Source organism: Gavia stellata, chromosome 10, assembly GCF_030936135.1.
Source record: "Gavia stellata isolate bGavSte3 chromosome 10, bGavSte3.hap2, whole genome shotgun sequence".
Classification (NCBI taxonomy): Eukaryota; Metazoa; Chordata; class Aves; order Gaviiformes; family Gaviidae; genus Gavia; species Gavia stellata.
In genome coordinates, this window is record NC_082603.1 from 3,935,316 (window position 1) to 3,952,909 (window position 17,594).

A 17,594-nucleotide genomic window follows, 5' to 3' on the forward strand; every position below is an offset into this window, starting at 1 on the left:
TTAAAGAAAACAACACAGAAGTAGAAACTAAAGCCCATGATGGTGAACTTCATAAAGATGTTGAGTTCTTCCCCCTCTCAAATTCCTGATCTTTGAGTATCTGATTTTATAACTTCATTGTTTCACTAATTTTGTACGTTTCTGTTTCTAGGTTGCTACGATTCTTTTCGCTAGGGGAAAATATGGGAAGGAACCAGAACCGTTTATCTAGAGGACTCTACAAACTTCAGTGCAAAAGCAAGATTCCCAAAAGACTTTTTCATCATCCTTATAACAGTGCAGCCTAACAGAGTTTGCACATTTTAACGGCTAGTGATGAAACACCGCAAAACAATCAGAACCGTAACAAGGCTAATTGACTATAGGAAGGACGGCTGTTTCAATGGATTACCCCCCTTTGGCCCCAACCCCAAGTTTAAAATGCTTCAGTCCTCAATTACAAAGAGATTTAATTATTTTAGTAGTCATTGAAGGGCTGAATTGACAATTCTGGAGAGCGATATGCTCTGTTAAGTGGCAAAGGGGGAAAAGCACGAACAAGGACACCGTAGCTGAACGTGCCTTCCCATACCTCAGTTCATCCAGACCTCCAGCAGCACCCACAGCTTGGCTTCTTGGGCAGAAACACCCAGAGCACCCATTGATTCCAGCCAGGTGAGGCGACCAAGAGGAAAAGATCCAGACACTTGCACTTGAAACAATCACCTGTCCCATACAAGGGTTATACATGCAAAGTCCTCTGCGCAGAGGCGCGCAGGAGGACGAAACAGCCCAACAGCTACAAGACCCCTTTCCTAGTCCTGCCCAGGGGCTTTGCACCGACCAAAGCCAGCCCGCCAGCAAGGGCCGAAGGCAGCCTCCCAGCGCCAACAACTTTTCTCCAAAAACATCACTTTGGTCATCACCCAGCTTAACAGATTTGATAGTAGATTCTAAACCTGTTTGTCAGATACACGGGATCTTTTATAATTACACAAATTAAATAAGCGCAATATATGAATTGCTCTTTGCATAACAGTCTTCTGTCTCCTGAGGACAGCAAAAAACAACTAGATATGGATGTGTGAAAATACAGATGCGTGAAAACCCAGGTCGAATTCCAAAACTGTCACTACGAGTTAAACCCTTACACTCTCTTTGCCTCAGTACGCTCCTCCTAAGTATCTGCATCATAGTCTATTCCTCTCACTGTTTATCATCTCTTGACGGTAGAGGGTCTTCAGGGTGGGGGCTGTTGCAAACAATTCTAGGCATGTTTGTATGGTGATTTGTAGAACGAGGTCACAGTCTCAGGTGGGACATGTATTTGCACTACTGAAGTACCTCAGTGAGAGAGAAATAAGAATGGAAAAGTACTAAAAGTCAAAACTGTGTTGAACTGGGTGAGGAACGCACATAAAGATGCTTTCTGGGCATTTAAAGAGGATATATGAATGTACTTTAAGACAACTTAAGAGCCTTTAATTGAAAAGCGAGGTGCGTATCATCAGGTTTAGAGCCACCTTTGACTGACTGATTCACATTATCTGAGCTACTCGCAAGCGCTCATGGATTACAGAAAGCAAATTTCCCCAGATGCACGTCAATTAATAGATAAGAACCCCGAAACAGCAGTCTGGCAACCCACCAACACAGAGCAACAAAAACTGTACTGTTAGGGGAATGACATTTAAAATAGCCATTTTGGGCAAAGCATCCTTGCAAAGGCTACTATTTTATTTATGCCAACCTTTTCTGTTAAAAATGTATCTTTCTAAAAGTAAGTAAAATAAATCACACGTGAAGCATTACTGGCTGCAAGTGACAACGTATATGCATACAACTACTGGTTTCTCCTACAAATTTGTGGCTCTTTGGCAATTCACACGCTTAGGAACCAAGAGATTCTCATGACACGCTGTCACTTGGCAATTCAGCTCCTCTTTAAAGTTACTAGAATCTGCACAAACTTGGTGAAGTTAAAGTTATTAAGTTATTCTTCTTGGTGAAGAATATTCTATTCTTCAAAGATACGTATGTCCAAAAGATAGAATCCAAAACTGAGGGTATAGAAAGGATTACCCATTCAAAAGAAGGAATTCCTCAACATTTTTATACCCTTGTATATATGCACTGTCAATTTTCATTGCTCCTCCTGTTCTGCGTCAGAATCGGTACGGACAGAGAAGTAAAGCTCACAGTAGTAAATCTAACTGTACAGTGAAGTTAACTGCAGTTGAGCAACCGCAGTTGTTATTATTACAATCACAGCAGGCCTTGCAGCTAAATATTTCAACATCATTATTAATTGAGCTACATAACATTCCTACAAAGCAAGTAGTATTATACTCCTTTTCAGATACAAAAGAAAAGCACAGATAACTTATCCATGCCTTGTTCCTTATCTATCTAGTGGGAGAGCCAAAATTAAAACCTAGGAGGCTCTTATGCCACTCCTCTGTTCTAATTACTATATGCCAGAATAACTGGTTTTGTACATCCCTTGATTTTGAAAATGCCATAAATACGATACTCGCAAAATAAGATCACCTCTGACCCAGTCATGTCTCAGTTAGAATTTCAGGTGAGAAAACTAATGTTGCAAGTTCTAAGCGTTTATACAGATATAGCAGCCGTGATTTAACAGTCTTACCATAAAAGCTATTCTTATAACATTAAGCGGTTTTTGTGCCATCTGCAAAAATTTATGCCTGCATGTTCACGTGAAGTACTAGAAGGGGAGAGGGAATTCTTTCTTAAGTCTGTACAATCCCTGTTTCAAATCAGCAGATCCCAAACAGGAGAGTTAGGTCTGAAAATATCAGTATCCAAAACGCAGGAATCTATTCTAGGTATGACTTTGCAGACCAGACATTCTGGGTTTTTTGGGGGGAAAGCTATATTAATTTTCTTGTGTCGGTCCCAGTTGGGTTCCTTAGCAGTCAGACCTTTTCCCTGCTTTTCCACACTTTCCCTACCTGGCGACTATGCTTTAATGAGAGTTGGGATGTGGGCAGCGTGAATTTACACATTTTATGTTTATGCTGCAATTCTGAATTTTGCAGTATTCTTGACATCTGTCCATCGGGTTATTAAGTCCACGTCCATTAAAAGTAACGGAAGAAATTCCCGACAACATCCCCCTATCGTGAAAACAATGGCTCAGTTTCCATTATATACTGGGTCTTACTTGTCAAGGAGAAGTTCCAGGACTTCCTTAGTAGAAGCAAAGGCCCTGTATGTTGAAAGAAAGATACTGATGTAGGTAAAATCATTATCCCCAAAAGCTGTGAGAAGGTTCTCCACAAGTTTCTCCAAAGTTCCAGCTTTTATAGTCCTGGTCTTGCATGTTTCAAACTGGCTGACAGTATGTTCTGGAGGTAATCGGTCCCCTTCACCCTAGAAAGTTGAAACAAAAAAAAAAAAAAGTCAGACAGAAGCCAGGTCCCCAACACAGCTTTCGTAATGAAACACGAATTAAATTCCATCTTTTCACAGGAATAGCCATTCTTTAGTTACTAAATGATTTGGTCAATTCTGACACTCCGAACACCAAATGGTCTATCGAATAACAGAGGGTTTTAGTAAGTTTATCTTTAAGGTATTTCTCTGACGTGCTCCACAAAATAGTTTATAGTCTGGCTGCTATCAAGTTATCTTATGATCCCATCACATATTATTATCTAAAAGACAATCCATTATCCCACAAAGAATAATATTGCTAGAGGGAACAACAGTGGTAATTCAGCATCTCGCTTAACTTCTGAATAAACACCAAAACCACCCCCAACTTCAGCATCAGCACTTGTAATTCCCTTGCTGAAAATACCAACTTTGGGTTGCCACACAGAACCTAAGGTCATGAACACATTTGGATGTGAAACGTTTCATGATACTTTCGCAAGGAGGGTGTCAAAGTCATCCTGCAAACGCGTCACGATAACATTTCAATTTTCTTTTAGAGTTTCCGTTTGGCACAATATTTGTCAACAAATCTAGGGTTTGGTGTTGGGGGTGTGTGTGTTTTTTCAACAGCGTTTGGTTTTAATGCTTACAGCCTGCTTTAAGTCTGAAATAATTAGAAACATTGCCTTGAATTCTGCCACTATTTAGAGGACAGTTCAGAAAATTATTTTTGTGACTAGTTTAAATACTTACTTGTTAAGTATGCGTGATAAAAAGCTTTAAAAATGGGATTATAAGTAAAAAAACACCAACAAGAGCAATCTAACAGAAAATGTCTCTCCACCTTTTGAGTTGGCTATCTGTGAGAAGGAACGTTCAAGACCACTAACGTAAGGAAAGGCTGAACTCTACAGAGGCAGCGTGGGGAAGCGTACGGTTCCCCTTCTGTTGCTGCTGTTTAACGGGGACTGAACTGATGTACCGCATCCTCAGCTTGAGGAAAACGAGCTGTGACACACCTGCTCTTTTACCTTGATTGCAATTACATGACACACATAATGACTATTTAATCACTATAATCACATATCACCAGCACTAATAAAACTCCAGGAACAAAAAAAGTCATTTTCTTTGAGAAAGAAATGGCTTGAGCCTGTTTCAGTGTCTGCAACCATGAGTGAAAAGAAAAACCCTGGTCAAAAATCCTCAGACATCACTATGATTTATGTAAATAAACTGGTGGAAAGTCATCTGAATGAGTGAAATATCTTTTTGAAGTATAGAGTTACTTTTATTCACATTTACTGAGTATAGAAAGTATTTCGTTCAAAGCAAGCCTTGTATCTAGCTAGGACGAATGAGATTATGCAAAGGAAAAAAATCAGGCCATCATGAAATATTTCAAGACTGTGGAAAAAAAATTCTTCAATCTTTTTAGGTTAGATTAAATATATCAGTACAAAAATACTACAGGAAATAAACTTGTACTGGGCATGAACACACAACAGTCTAGCTTAGTCTCTGCATCATCAATTCGCCTGCAATCTCAGGATAAAAACGAAGAAGTTCAACCCATTTTCATCGCAGCATTATTCCACTGCAGATTTCCTCCTCACCTACGCACTCACAGCAAGCTTTCAACTGGGACTGCTGTGATGGTTCTCTTCTGAATCACAACCTTCCCCTCCTGGGTAACAGCTTCTGCTGTATCACGATACCAGATAGTAACAGTATATCATTAGGTCAGATTTCCCAGCCTTACAGTAATGTTTTCTAATTTAACAGCTCTTCTGGGTTTTGACTATTGAGTCAGTGTTCATAGAGATTAAGAGACTCCCCCAAGTAACAACACAATCCGTATTTTGGGTTTCTCCATGGTTCCTTGACAACACGTCTCAAATTCATCCTGACGGAACACCACCAGACGCACGGCCGTTTTGACCAGAAATTATGCTCCAGAAACCGCCTGCAAAGGTATGAGGTAGAAACGAGAAGGCTAACAATATTCCAACGTTAACACAACACCTTGGTAGCAGACCGAGGACACGAAGATAGCACGTTAATGACTGACAGTCACTACCAACTCTGGCTTGGTGTACTGACAAAACACGAAGAAAAAAAATTCATCTACTCATAAAATAATTGGGAACGGATAACCCACCCACTTCACATTTACATCAGTACCTTCCAGTGATTTTGAATTATTTATAATAAATATCCCTTTTTGTTTTAAACAATATATTAAACATCTTTAATATTAAATTCTAAAGCTATTCTTGCATGAGGACATCTCGTTTCCCAACTTAATGAGGTCCAACAAACTCTTGTTGTTACATTAAAATACAACCTGCTGTCTGTATTAAAAAAACCAGACTAGCCAGGGAAAGAAAAAATAGGAATAATAACAGTACCCCACAATGTTCCGGACTTTCTAACAAGAATTGGGCCCAGGCACAGTTTTTTTGGCAGAAAAGCGCCTCTACGTCTGTAGGAAGCCCTGGAAGAGCCAGGAGCATCTTGTAGGATCAAGACACAAGGACCTATCAACAGCCTGTGAAGGGTGTAGCCACAGTAGGTAAGCAGAGGTCCTAGGAAACCTGCAGCTACATCTCAACCGCAAAACGGCACCATTTCGTATTAAAACACTGAAAGAAGCCATTCCCAGAGGCCCTATTCTGCCCCCTCGCTACAGCAAACCAGGCTGGGCAAAGCGGTCAAGTCAAAGCCAAGCCCTCCGCTTCACTTGTGGGGTCAGGTTGAACCCAGCCCAGTTGCCCAACCTTGGTCGCCCCACAGCTGCAGAAACACAGGGAAAACAAGCCTGGGTGCAAGCCTGTCTCTTCAAACAGACTGTGAAATTACAGACTGGGTAACTCGGTCTCGTGTCATGAACCCATTAATGCCTTTTATAAATAGACAAAGCAACGCAGAGTGCTACTGCACCAAACCCCAGTGCAACCCCACAGGCAGTGAACAAGATTACACCAGAGTAACTTGCAAACTTTTGTTCCGCGGCTGCTTTAAAGGTGTGTAATTTGTTATATACCTGACTTAAAGGTGTATATAGAACCATATATGACACCACCATTACAGAAACACTGAAAGGATATGTTGTTATCACTGCTATATAGCTCCTCCATTCAAATTCTCCCTAAGCAAAACTTGCACAGAAAAAAAAATACTAAATTTTCTTGCTGACTTTTCATCTTACAATTAAAATATACTTTTGAAAATAACTAGTTACACAATGCAACCGCTTTCAAACAGAGAAGAAAGCCTGCACCGCTGTATTTAACTATTCATTTTCTATCCAGCAGATTGCCCCACTCACAATGTGTTTATTTACGGCCGTATTCTATTCAGCCTGTCTAAAATCCTCTCATTCACTGATGTGACTGTGCACCAAACAAGGGCCGAATCTGCTTCCAAGATTGATACATGCACAAAATTTTCCGTTAATTGCAACACTGCAACTTCCCCAAGACATCATGTTGGGAGAACGTTAAAAAAAAATATATATAAATAAACACCACCAAAAGACCAGAGCAAAACAAAACCCAACCCCAAACCCCGAAAATCGGTAACTGAGTTTGTCAGCAAAGCATTAAGCTGCTAGAAATCATTTTAAGAGACTTTTAGGGATTGTTTGTATTATTTTAGCAATTCTGCCTGTAAGTTTAAAAGGAAAAAGGACTTGGCAGACGAGCTCGAGAACAGACTTTCAGAATAAGACACCGTGGGCTGAGTTAGCATGCTCACAGGAAACTGCTCAGTCTGGATTTAATCAAGAGGCCATCTCTCCGCTGACATAACCAGGCTACCCAAAGGCAAAAGAGTTTTCATGTTTGCTTTTCTGCTGTCTGCTCAGAGGAATACCATACCTACCGCTATTGAAAGATGTTCCTAAAGCTCTTTTGACCGGGGCACGCAGCGATAGCCATTACCTGGTACCAATTAAAGCCACCAGAAGTTTTGTGCATCAAAATAACCAAAAGGCTCTCCAGCTCCTTCTGTTTGCCTCCTTCACCAACAGCTCCAGCAATCTAACAAAGGGGCCAGACCCCAACATCTCAAGGCTTCGGTAAGATTTTCTTCGTCCTCTACAAGGCTAAAAATAAACAAAGGTCTATGGCATTTTATAGTCTGATTTATTTTACGTTTTTTAAACAGCCTCACTTTGATTTTTTCAGGCAAGGGATTATGGCCTTGATAACCTGCAAGCATTAACGACGGGCAAATAGATTCCTACCAGAGAGACGGCATCTTTCAAAAGCAAATAGATTGAACCGAGCTATAGTCTTGCAAGTCCTTATATTTTTAGGCCGTGCAGGTACTGATCTAGTGTAATTTTAACACCTTTACTAATCATCTGCAATGCTGTACCTTCAGAGGGGCCCGCTCTCTTTTAAGGCGATCGCCTTACAGCTATACGGCGCAAAATGTTACCCACATATACAGCTCTTGCTGAAACAGGAGAGCTCCACTCAGGCTAAAAAGCATTCAGGCTAAAAAGTTCCTTCAAACACAAACCGACTCCAAAATCGGCTGCAGACGCCCGGTAGAGAAGGAGCTGTAATTCGGTTCCACGCTGGTTCCGGTGAAGGTGCTGACCTTGCCCCGTACAGGCTGGCTCCCGCGCCCAATCTCCCTGACTCACCAAGGCGTTGTGAAAGCGCAAGATAGCCAGAGGCACAATTGCAGGATGAGGAAAAGATACGAGTATCAGCGTAATATCCAACGGTCGTCTTCTCTCTGCTACAGCCACTGATACAGGGCTTGAGTAAGCAGGTCCTAAGTTACAAGCAGCTTGTTACCAGCGTAGCTTGTTACTAGATGTGTAAAAGCACCGCTCCTTTATGAACCTGGTGAGACACCACGTGCAACCTTCGATACCACAACCTCCATTTCCCATCAGTCCTTCTCTGCAAGAACTGGCCAAGATACGTTGATCTCTTGCCATTTTGGCAACCGATGACGGGAAAAGAAAGCAAAACCTTCACATGCCCCGAAGTTGCCAGGTATTTCACTCAGTTTGACAGCCAAAATGCAGATCTGGATCCCACAGCCTCGTGGGCCAAAGGCACAATTGCTACCTGTTAACCTTCGGTGGGATTATAAATTAATTATAAACTCCACCGTCTCCTAAATTAATGATACATCCTAGCAAGAGGGAGTAGAGACTCAAGGTAAAAAAAATAGTTCCAATTCTGAACAGTATTTGGGTAGCAGCCTATTTTTATAAAGACACGCAGAACTGTAGTCATTATTTCAGAAATATCACTGGAAACAACCGCTTTTACCCAAAAAACCACTGGTCCGCAGTTTTTTTCCAATGCAAATATTCTCTTTTGAGATTCTGAAAGTGAGAACCACGGAATGAAAGCAATGTAATTGTTTTTCATTAGGCAGACTGGAAAGAATACTGAAAGAAAAACAATTGGGACGAACAATAAGTTAATCAGATACCGAATATTCTTCAGGCTTAGTCATTTTAAAATTACCACTTTACTGAAGACTTGTTTTATTTAGAAAGTCTGCAAAATTATTTTCAAGAGTACCTAATTAACTACTGTCTCTTAAACTCCATTTTTACTGATTTTTGACAGATTTTTAAATGCTTTTTGACTTTCCTTGAAACTTACAGCCTTTCCAGATGGGGAGTTTTCCACTCTACCTATTTTTATTAACTTACTGGACAGACACCCTGTGCTGGAATAAAACTGCCTAAATTGCAGTAACTTACAAGTTAACTGTAATCAAGAATGGCTGTTTCATTTCACTGTTTGCCTAAAAGTGAATCAGTTTTAACCTTCTGAAAGTAGGAATAAGATGCTTTTTGTGATTTTGCCCTCATTTTTTTGATATTGCTTCCTTATCCACAGGTTCTCCAGCATAAGCCTTCAATATCTACAAGCATCCTTGGGGTGGGGTGGGGTGGGGGGGAAGAAGGAAGAAAAAATAATAATCATGGAATGATTAAGCTTTGAAAGCTCCAGGAACACAAGTGTCCATAACACCAGTTTGAGAGAAGAAAAACCTAAGGCATCCTTCATGCAGTCACACATCACTTAAAGAAAGTACCAAGCCAGATGAAGCAGAAAAGTTGCTTGAAGAACAACGGGATTCCACGGCAAAACCACACAGAACTTAAATAATAATATGTCTTCAAGATGCTACGTAAGGCTTGCTTCAGTCTTCAGTACTTACTAGGTAAGTACTCACTTCAGTCAAGTACTTTTGTGAAGATCAACTGCAAAGACGTTAACAACTTATTTGACGTAGCATTTCCTTCCAACAAAGACCTTAATGAACTTTGTAACTGAGCCTGCTCCTCTTAAAAAGAAGACGGCAAGATTGTCCCGTAGGCATATTGACAGATGAAATCCACTGAGGATTGAGGCTGAACTGCCTCAAACTTGTACACGTTATGCTGAGTCCCCCCATCCACACCACATGACCGTTAAAAAATCCCCCAAAACCCGTGAAAACCACATAACAGCGCGCGTTAGAAAGAGCAGCGACCGGACTAAGCTTCTCAGATGAAGTCAGAAGCATTTCGAGTGTTGTTAGGGTAGGCCCCCGGGGGTACACATCCATGCTTCCTCTTGCAATCAGTTCTGCAACGCTGGCAGTATTTAAGAGCCTCGCATCCCACCACTCTCCTCTCTGTCCTTGTCCTCCACTCTGCCAAACTGTCAGCCTGGAAACCAGCTTGCATGAGATAAGACTCTGAATTTGCAGCAGAATTTCCAGTCTAGGAAAGCGTGGCTTGTAATACAGGATTTGGGTGGCCAGAGGTAGGATCTCTTGCAGCCTGCAGACTCCAGGCAGTGTAGACGCTTGCCTTTGCAAGAGCGGCTGCTTTTATTGTACACTGCACTTGGAAATAAAATGACTATGGAGCTCTCCGCAGAGTTCTCTCCGCTTCGCTAACGCCCATTTCCTCATTCTGGATGCTGCCGAAAAATCAGAATTCTGCATTTTGACTGCACCAAACTTGGAAGCCAAAATAACTTTACGAGCTCTTTCCTACGATCTGACAGCTAGGGGTATTCCTGGATTTCCAAAGCTCCACCCTCTTCCTTTCCTTTCTTACCACATAAATAACCTTCCTTGGCAGCAACCCAGAGTTTCCAGGACCAATTAATTCCCTGATCATTGTACAAAAGGCATTCTCATCTTCTCGTATCCTTAGAGCTCACAGCCTGGCTGGTATCTGTCTGAAGAGCTGGCAAACAGTAACAAAAGCTGTGGGTCAGATTTAGAGGTAAAAATTAAAAAAAAAAAAAAAAAAAGCCTCTAAAAGCCTCTTACACAAACGCCGTTGCTCAGTTAGAACCCGTTCACTCAGGCACCTCGCAGCTACCTAAAGCCACTCCAGGGAAAATAGGACACAACGTGCATACCATGGTGCTGAGCTGTGCGTTCTCACACCTTCTGAACTTAGGCAAATTTCGCCTCATTTGGATATCAGTGAACTGTGTGGGACTAGCTCTAAATGAATCAAAGCAAAAGTAGAGAAGCCTAATTTACACATCACCTCTTGCTGCATGCGTCTAAAGGAGTTTAAGCAAGTGCATTAAGAAATTGAATCTTCAAAGAGGTCTACGTTAAAACGGTATTGTCCAACTCTTACAAATGGTGAAACTTACTCAGCCACGGGAACATATAAATTCCTTTTCTGAATTTGGCCCACTTCTTAGAAGCATCTGTGCAGCAAAGGAATGTAGCCGTGTTATTCAGTGAGAAGCAAGCCCTCCGAGAGGTTTACTATGCAGCCTACAAGCCTTTTAAAGAGAGCAAAAATTGACCCCACAGTTTAGCCCCAAATCTCCATCTCTAGGTAGCTCGTATGATTTATGCACTTACCATCTCATTGCTTCCTACCTACAAAAAGTTCCTTCTCATCCTGACTCTCACCTCTCTTGCTAGGACTTTTAACAAAATCAAGACAAGCCCTCCCACCCTCTTCTCTTGTCTGACTTACTGTCTTCATTGAGTTAACTGAGCCTGAAACATCAGATTACTTAAACCCTTTTCATTTTCGTTTGTCGTGTTCACAGTTCTACAGTTGCCCACAATCCTGTTCTCTCTCAAGCATGCCAGGGACGTATTATTTACATAATACGTCAACATGTATAAATATTCCTTGTGGTGGTTTTGATTGGGCATTGAAGCTTAGCAAGTTCCTAATTTAAAATAGAAAAGCAAGAAAAAGAAACCAGTAAGTCAGGTAAGACTCTTAGTCATGTGCATCTTACATTGTTTGAGGAATAGCCGTCATCAAATGACATTTACTAGAAATACTCTTCTAACCCAGCAAACAAATGCGTCCCATATTAAATATCTTTCCAAAGCCCTTCTGTATTAGAGGAGAATTACTTCTGTAAAACTCAGCATCCTCCTCTCTTCAGTGCATAGGAACACCAAAATGTCCAATCACCAAACTGAGCAGTAAATAAATACTCAAAATAATAAACATCTAAGTGAGTAGGGCACCAGAAGGAAGGCAAGGAAATAGGTTTTATTGCCCATTTTGGCAGTAAAATCAGCCCATTCTGTAAAATATTTTGACTTCTGGAGACAAAGGAAGTGCTACATAGTGTCTCCATGAGGGAGGAGCTCTACACAGTCTTTGGACTTGCATAAAACAGTCAGCGATTAACTGTCAAAACTAATAAAAGCTTTTACAGGTATGGATTATAGAGGGTCCCTAAGAGAGGGAAACAGGCAGCTGGGGCAGTTCCCCTGTGCCCCAGAAACAGTAAACAGTAATTAGTCTTTCTGCTAACAACCCTTATCTTAACTTCTCTTCCTCCCTCCCCACACTCTCCCTGCTTCCAGTCTGTCCTGGAAATTTGGAGGTGCCAAAGCCTGCTTACAGCTCCCAGGCTGAGTTATTTACTAGGAACCATAAAGGAGAAAGGAAGGGGTGTTGAACGGGGAAAAAATAGTACAAAAGGTGACAGGCAGCTCAAATATTTCACTTGACTCTGAAACAGCTTTCAGTAATCCTAACTATAGATTACAATGATAGGTATTCTGCACCTTCCATCTGAGGAATACTTAGAGGTTCAAGCTCACAGCACAGCAAATCACAGAACCGTTAAGGCTGGAAAAGACCTGTAAGATCATCAAGTCCAACCATCAACCCAACACCATCATGCCCACTAAACCATGTCCCACAGTGCCACGTCCACACGTTCCTTGAACACCTCCAGTGATGGTGACTCCACCACCTCCCTGGGCAGCCTCTTCCCGTGCTTCACCACTTTCTCAATAAAGACATTTTTCCTAATATCCAGCCTGAACCTCCCCTGGTGCAACTTGAGGCCATTTCCTCTTGTCTTGTCACTCATCACTTGGGAGAAGAGACCAACACCCACCTCTCTGCAACCCCCTTTTGGGGTAATTGTAGAGAGTACACAGAGTGCAAGCCTCAATTAACCATCATCTGAAAACACAGCATAATCAAGCAGGATGTTGCTCCTGTTCACCACCCCAGAAGTTAGTATCATCCGTATCTAGAAAACGTTAGACAAATCAGATTACACAGCCAAATATGCGTTTGGCCATCACTAAGTTTAGCCAGAACTACTGGCCGACCTTTGCAAAAAGCGCAACTATTTTTTCTGCTCACTGATTTTAACTAATTTCAAAAATTTAAGCTGCACAAAGCAGAACATCTGTTAACTGCAGCTGGTAGGGAGTTTGGCTCTTCAGATGACAGTCCTGCAGGAAGAAGAGTCCCTCCTGGGAGGTCCTCAAAGGCGGCTTGAGTTGAGTCTTGGCACTCTGGAAGTTCAAGCCATGGTAATACTAGCCCTGAGTAGAGCCATATGCAAGACCTCTGCATGCCTCAGTTATTCCAGCTATGGAAGGGCAGATTAACACTGACCTCCTCTATAAAGCACTTCAGAGTCCCTAGATGACAAGTACTCTATAAAACTAAGCAATATCATTTCTACACTAAGTCCATATAGCAGATGTAGAAGACCACCAAACCAACCCAGTTTTGTTGCAACAAGCAGATAGCAAAAGCTAAAAATAGCAACTGAGAACATGACAAATTCATACATTCGGCTTAAAAGACCAGATCCCAGCTCAGTTCTTTGTAAGGTCTACTGGGAGCTTGAAATCAGACCGTCTCTTACCGAAATGAAAACTTCTCCCCAGTTCCTCCTCACCCATTTTACCGCCTTTGGAGGAGTCACCTGCCAGTGTCGCGCAATACCAGTCAGTCTAGATCTTAATATAGGGTTGAGACACCAGAGTGTTCAACAGAAAGGACCTTCACATGGCCTTAGCTTTTGCACTGTTACCGAGCGATTGCAGAACACCGTCACGAGCCAACAACTAAGGGCACAACAAGCAAGAAGCAGTACAAACCCAGGTATGAACAAATACTTTGAAGAAAGAATACCGTCAAAAATTATTGCGATATTTTTGTTAAACAACGTGACACGCCGATACGCGCTGTAAGCAACCAGGTTGAATACACAGAATGGAATTCACTTATTAGTGTGCAAATCTCCTACAGAAGAGCTACCTAAACTCTGAAAACACAGCATAAATGGCTAAGGCCATATCAGCTTCCCAACTTTAAGAGCATTTCTAACAAACATGAACACGCACAGGTAATAACCTACCTTCCTCACTTCAATAAGTTAGGCAGCTTAGGCTAAATTACTGACCTAAAAGCACATAATAGCCCCTTTTTGTCCTTCAGGACTCCTTTTGTATGCAAATATTAAAGAACTTTATACAAGGCAGACTGTGTAAGCTAGTAGAAGTCAGGTTACCTGGTTCAACAACATGTGACAACACTGTGGCCTCTACACAGAATACTTTCTCCTATTTTAAGCTAATCTAGATTTCAAAGGCCTACAACACTGGACCTTTCTCCCCATCCACATCAATATCCTCCCAGCTATAAAAAAAATACGGCTGCTAAAGTCATCATCCAAGCCCATAAATAACTCATAGTCTGCCTTGAAATCGAAAGCCTTGTCCTTCACGTCTTTGTATGCAACCCTGTCCCAAGCCTCATCTCCTGGTCTCATCCACCTCAATGCTTACGCTGCAATTACTGCATAACTGCAATTTTAATATTGCGTCTGCTCCCATCTCCCTAATTCCCTATTGGATTGTTATATGACCCTTGATTATTTTGATATAAGGCTAGACATCACAGGATTATTTCCAGCACAACTGAATTTTGGTGCCACTTAATGCTGCTATGATATCAGCCCAATAACATTACCACCGCACAGAAGTTGAAAATTCTCAATTATCCTCATATTTGTAAGCTGTCTGGATGTTAAAGATGACAACAACTCTATGCCTGCCCTAAGAAATTTCGGAGGAAAGCTATTATACAAATTTTGTTCGTGAAGCCATTTGCCGTGCTTCTTTCCTGAAAGATGCTAAAACAAAATATGCTGTCATTTTTTGATACTCACAAAGTATAGCAAAGAGAAGGGATGATCGATATTATCACTAACACAGTCAGACAGATTTAATATGGCAAGAGTCACACCATTTTATGAAAATTATAGGTCAACATGAAAAAACTGTATTTTGACCATTCAGAAATGTAAAGACCATTGTTCACCAGCACCTACGCTGTTGGTAGTCAAACACTGCGATACTTTTCCTGTGAAAAGTCACACTATTTTTCTTCCCCTTCCAGGAATGTAATTTAATTTAATTGTGGAGCTCATCATCACTTTCTGCTCAGTCAGTAGAAACAAAGAACATCCTGTATGAGACAGCAGGCAACACTGCTGAACTCAAAATGGATTTAAGGATGCCACAAGTAATAATTCTATTGCATAATAGTAGCATGAATGCACATTACATAACCCAAAATGGTTTAATTCATCCTGACTGTATTGTTGGCTTTCACACTGTAAAGCTTGCTCAAACAGTACACAGAAATTAAAATTATACTGACTCAGGAAATCAGTGTAAACTGCTACTGCACTCAGTATAAATAACAAGGCAAGAGTGATAGATTTTAATAGTGTGACCAGCTGGAAAATAAAACTGTAGGTGCGGGGAGATTAAATGCATTCTGACAGAGGAAAAAACATTTAGCAGAAGACCGATTCAGATTGTTTTAAAATAAACTGAACTTGAAACATAAGGTATTTTTGTGGAAGAAAAAATATCAAGGAAATGTTGTTACGTGTTTCGTAATAATTGCTGTGAGCAATCTCTACCGCCAAGCTTTTTTAATCTTTTTTATAAAAGAAATAGGTTAGCAGTAAGCAAACCATTTTTATAACCACATTGTGAATACATACCTAATGTGCATTATAAACTTCATTTCAACGGCTGTGCTTTTTACTACCCTTTGTTTTGAAACTAAGAGACCTCTCCAGGGTGGGGCCTGAGTAGAAAAAGCAGTAATAGCAAGCTAATGTTACCTAATACTAAGAGTTACCAGCTTGAACGTTTATTTAAGCACTAAAAGAGTCCAAGAATATTAGTTCAATCATTAGTTCAGGCCAAACTGCATTTTTACTATATTATCTAGACATGACAGGGGATCAGATTATGGAATCTCTTAGGATTTTTCTCTTGTACACATCCACACACATATAGGGAAAGGGAGCGTCTATGTATGAACACATGCACGTCTGTATGTACCATACCTGCGATGGCCAATTCTATAGGTATCTTCTCTATGACAAATTCTGCATTTTGCCAAACCGCATAAGCATATGGCAACTAAACATATTGCATACCTACACAAATTACTGCCTTTTTGTAACTACAGCACCCGGCCATTAACCCACCTCTCCTGACCCAGCAGAAAGCAGGAGGGTTTGCGTGAGCTGGCGCTGAACCCGCTGCAGACATTTGTATTTCAGTTGAAGAATGCTATGTTGCAGTTGAACTTAAATCCTTAGGCAATGGACACAAATCAAAACACACACATAATTATGTGGAAGTATTGAGTCAGAATGCGAAATAAGTATAGGTTGCAAGTAAAGGGGAGAGAGAGCAAAAAACATTAGGCTATAAGATAAAATAGAAATAGTCCACGTTTACTGTCCATTCTTTTTTCGGTTGTTGTTCAATTAGCCATCAGGAGTCAACAGCATACCTCTGTTCTTCTCTGTCCTGTTCTAACTCTATGGCCACCTGATGTTTTCTGAACAAGACGACTGTTTTTGCACAAAGAAGAATGCAAGCCTCATGGTTTAAGTAAGTGTGCAAGAGTTCATTCACATTTTGTATGCTACAGGGAGCCAGCAGACCGAAAGCACAGCCAGAATCAATCTGAAGCACTCAATGGGAGGAATGTAAAAGCGTAAGAACTGACTTCCAAATGAAATACGTTATTGTTACTTATGAAACATTTCCAACAGCAGCACAATGGCTGCCATGTCAAAAGGTAAGACACCATCCCTGCCCTAAAGGGTTTTTACTCTAAAAATACTAAATGCACCGCAGGTAGGGCCAGAGCCTACTACAAACCAAGCAAACAGACAAAAGGATGCGTAGGCATATCTTCATAATCATTTTCTTGTTGTCTTTGCATGTAATATTTAAACTGGCTTCCAAATGCACCTCAGGAGCATTTAGTTAACTAATCTCTTTTGCATTGAAGACAACACTTAATCCTGATGGGTGTTATCAACCCATCATTTGCATCCCAACACTAACAAAGCTTTGAAATGTTACCAACCTCATTTATTAAGTTTTATCCACGTGAATACTATAAACAACTGAAGGACATTCTGCACTTGATTTGAGGCAAACCAGAAACTCCATACGATTCAACACATACAAGCTTTTATGCAAGTTTATGTGGGGCATAAACTATATACAGGAGGAAATAAAACCCTAGATAGGTCTTTAATATGTGATGGTCTATTTCTGCTTTAGGGTATATAGATACTCAGCAGTTTAGAGCATCGATTTTTAAGAGTCAGGAGGAGTCACTGAGATGAGGAAGTCTAAGCTACTACACGAGATATATCACAAGTCCCCAGTTTGAAGCCCAGTAGCTATGATAATTTGAACGTATCTCAAAGCATTCAGTCATTCCATGTTGTTCAATCATTCTGAGCCCTTTCAATACAAAATGCTACTTTATAATAAAAACATGTTGTTTTACTCGCACAAAGAGCCCATGGACTCCCTAGAAAGGAGGAAACAGCTATTGACTGGGAGAAGGGTTGAGCCTTTGTAAGGAG

The 17,594-nt window shown here is 40.9% G+C and overlaps 1 protein-coding gene across 2 annotated transcripts in view; it reads right to left on the bottom strand.

Annotated features, from left to right (window-relative positions):
• Positions 1–17,594, bottom strand: part of RGL1 (ral guanine nucleotide dissociation stimulator like 1) — an 80,874-nt gene that overhangs the window by 47,670 nt on the left and 15,610 nt on the right. For both annotated transcript variants that reach the window (XM_059821699.1, XM_059821697.1), the window contains exon 3: positions 3,170–3,378. In XM_059821699.1, the coding sequence (XP_059677682.1) occupies positions 3,170–3,378 (209 nt within the window). The remainder of the gene's footprint in view (positions 1–3,169; positions 3,379–17,594) is intronic.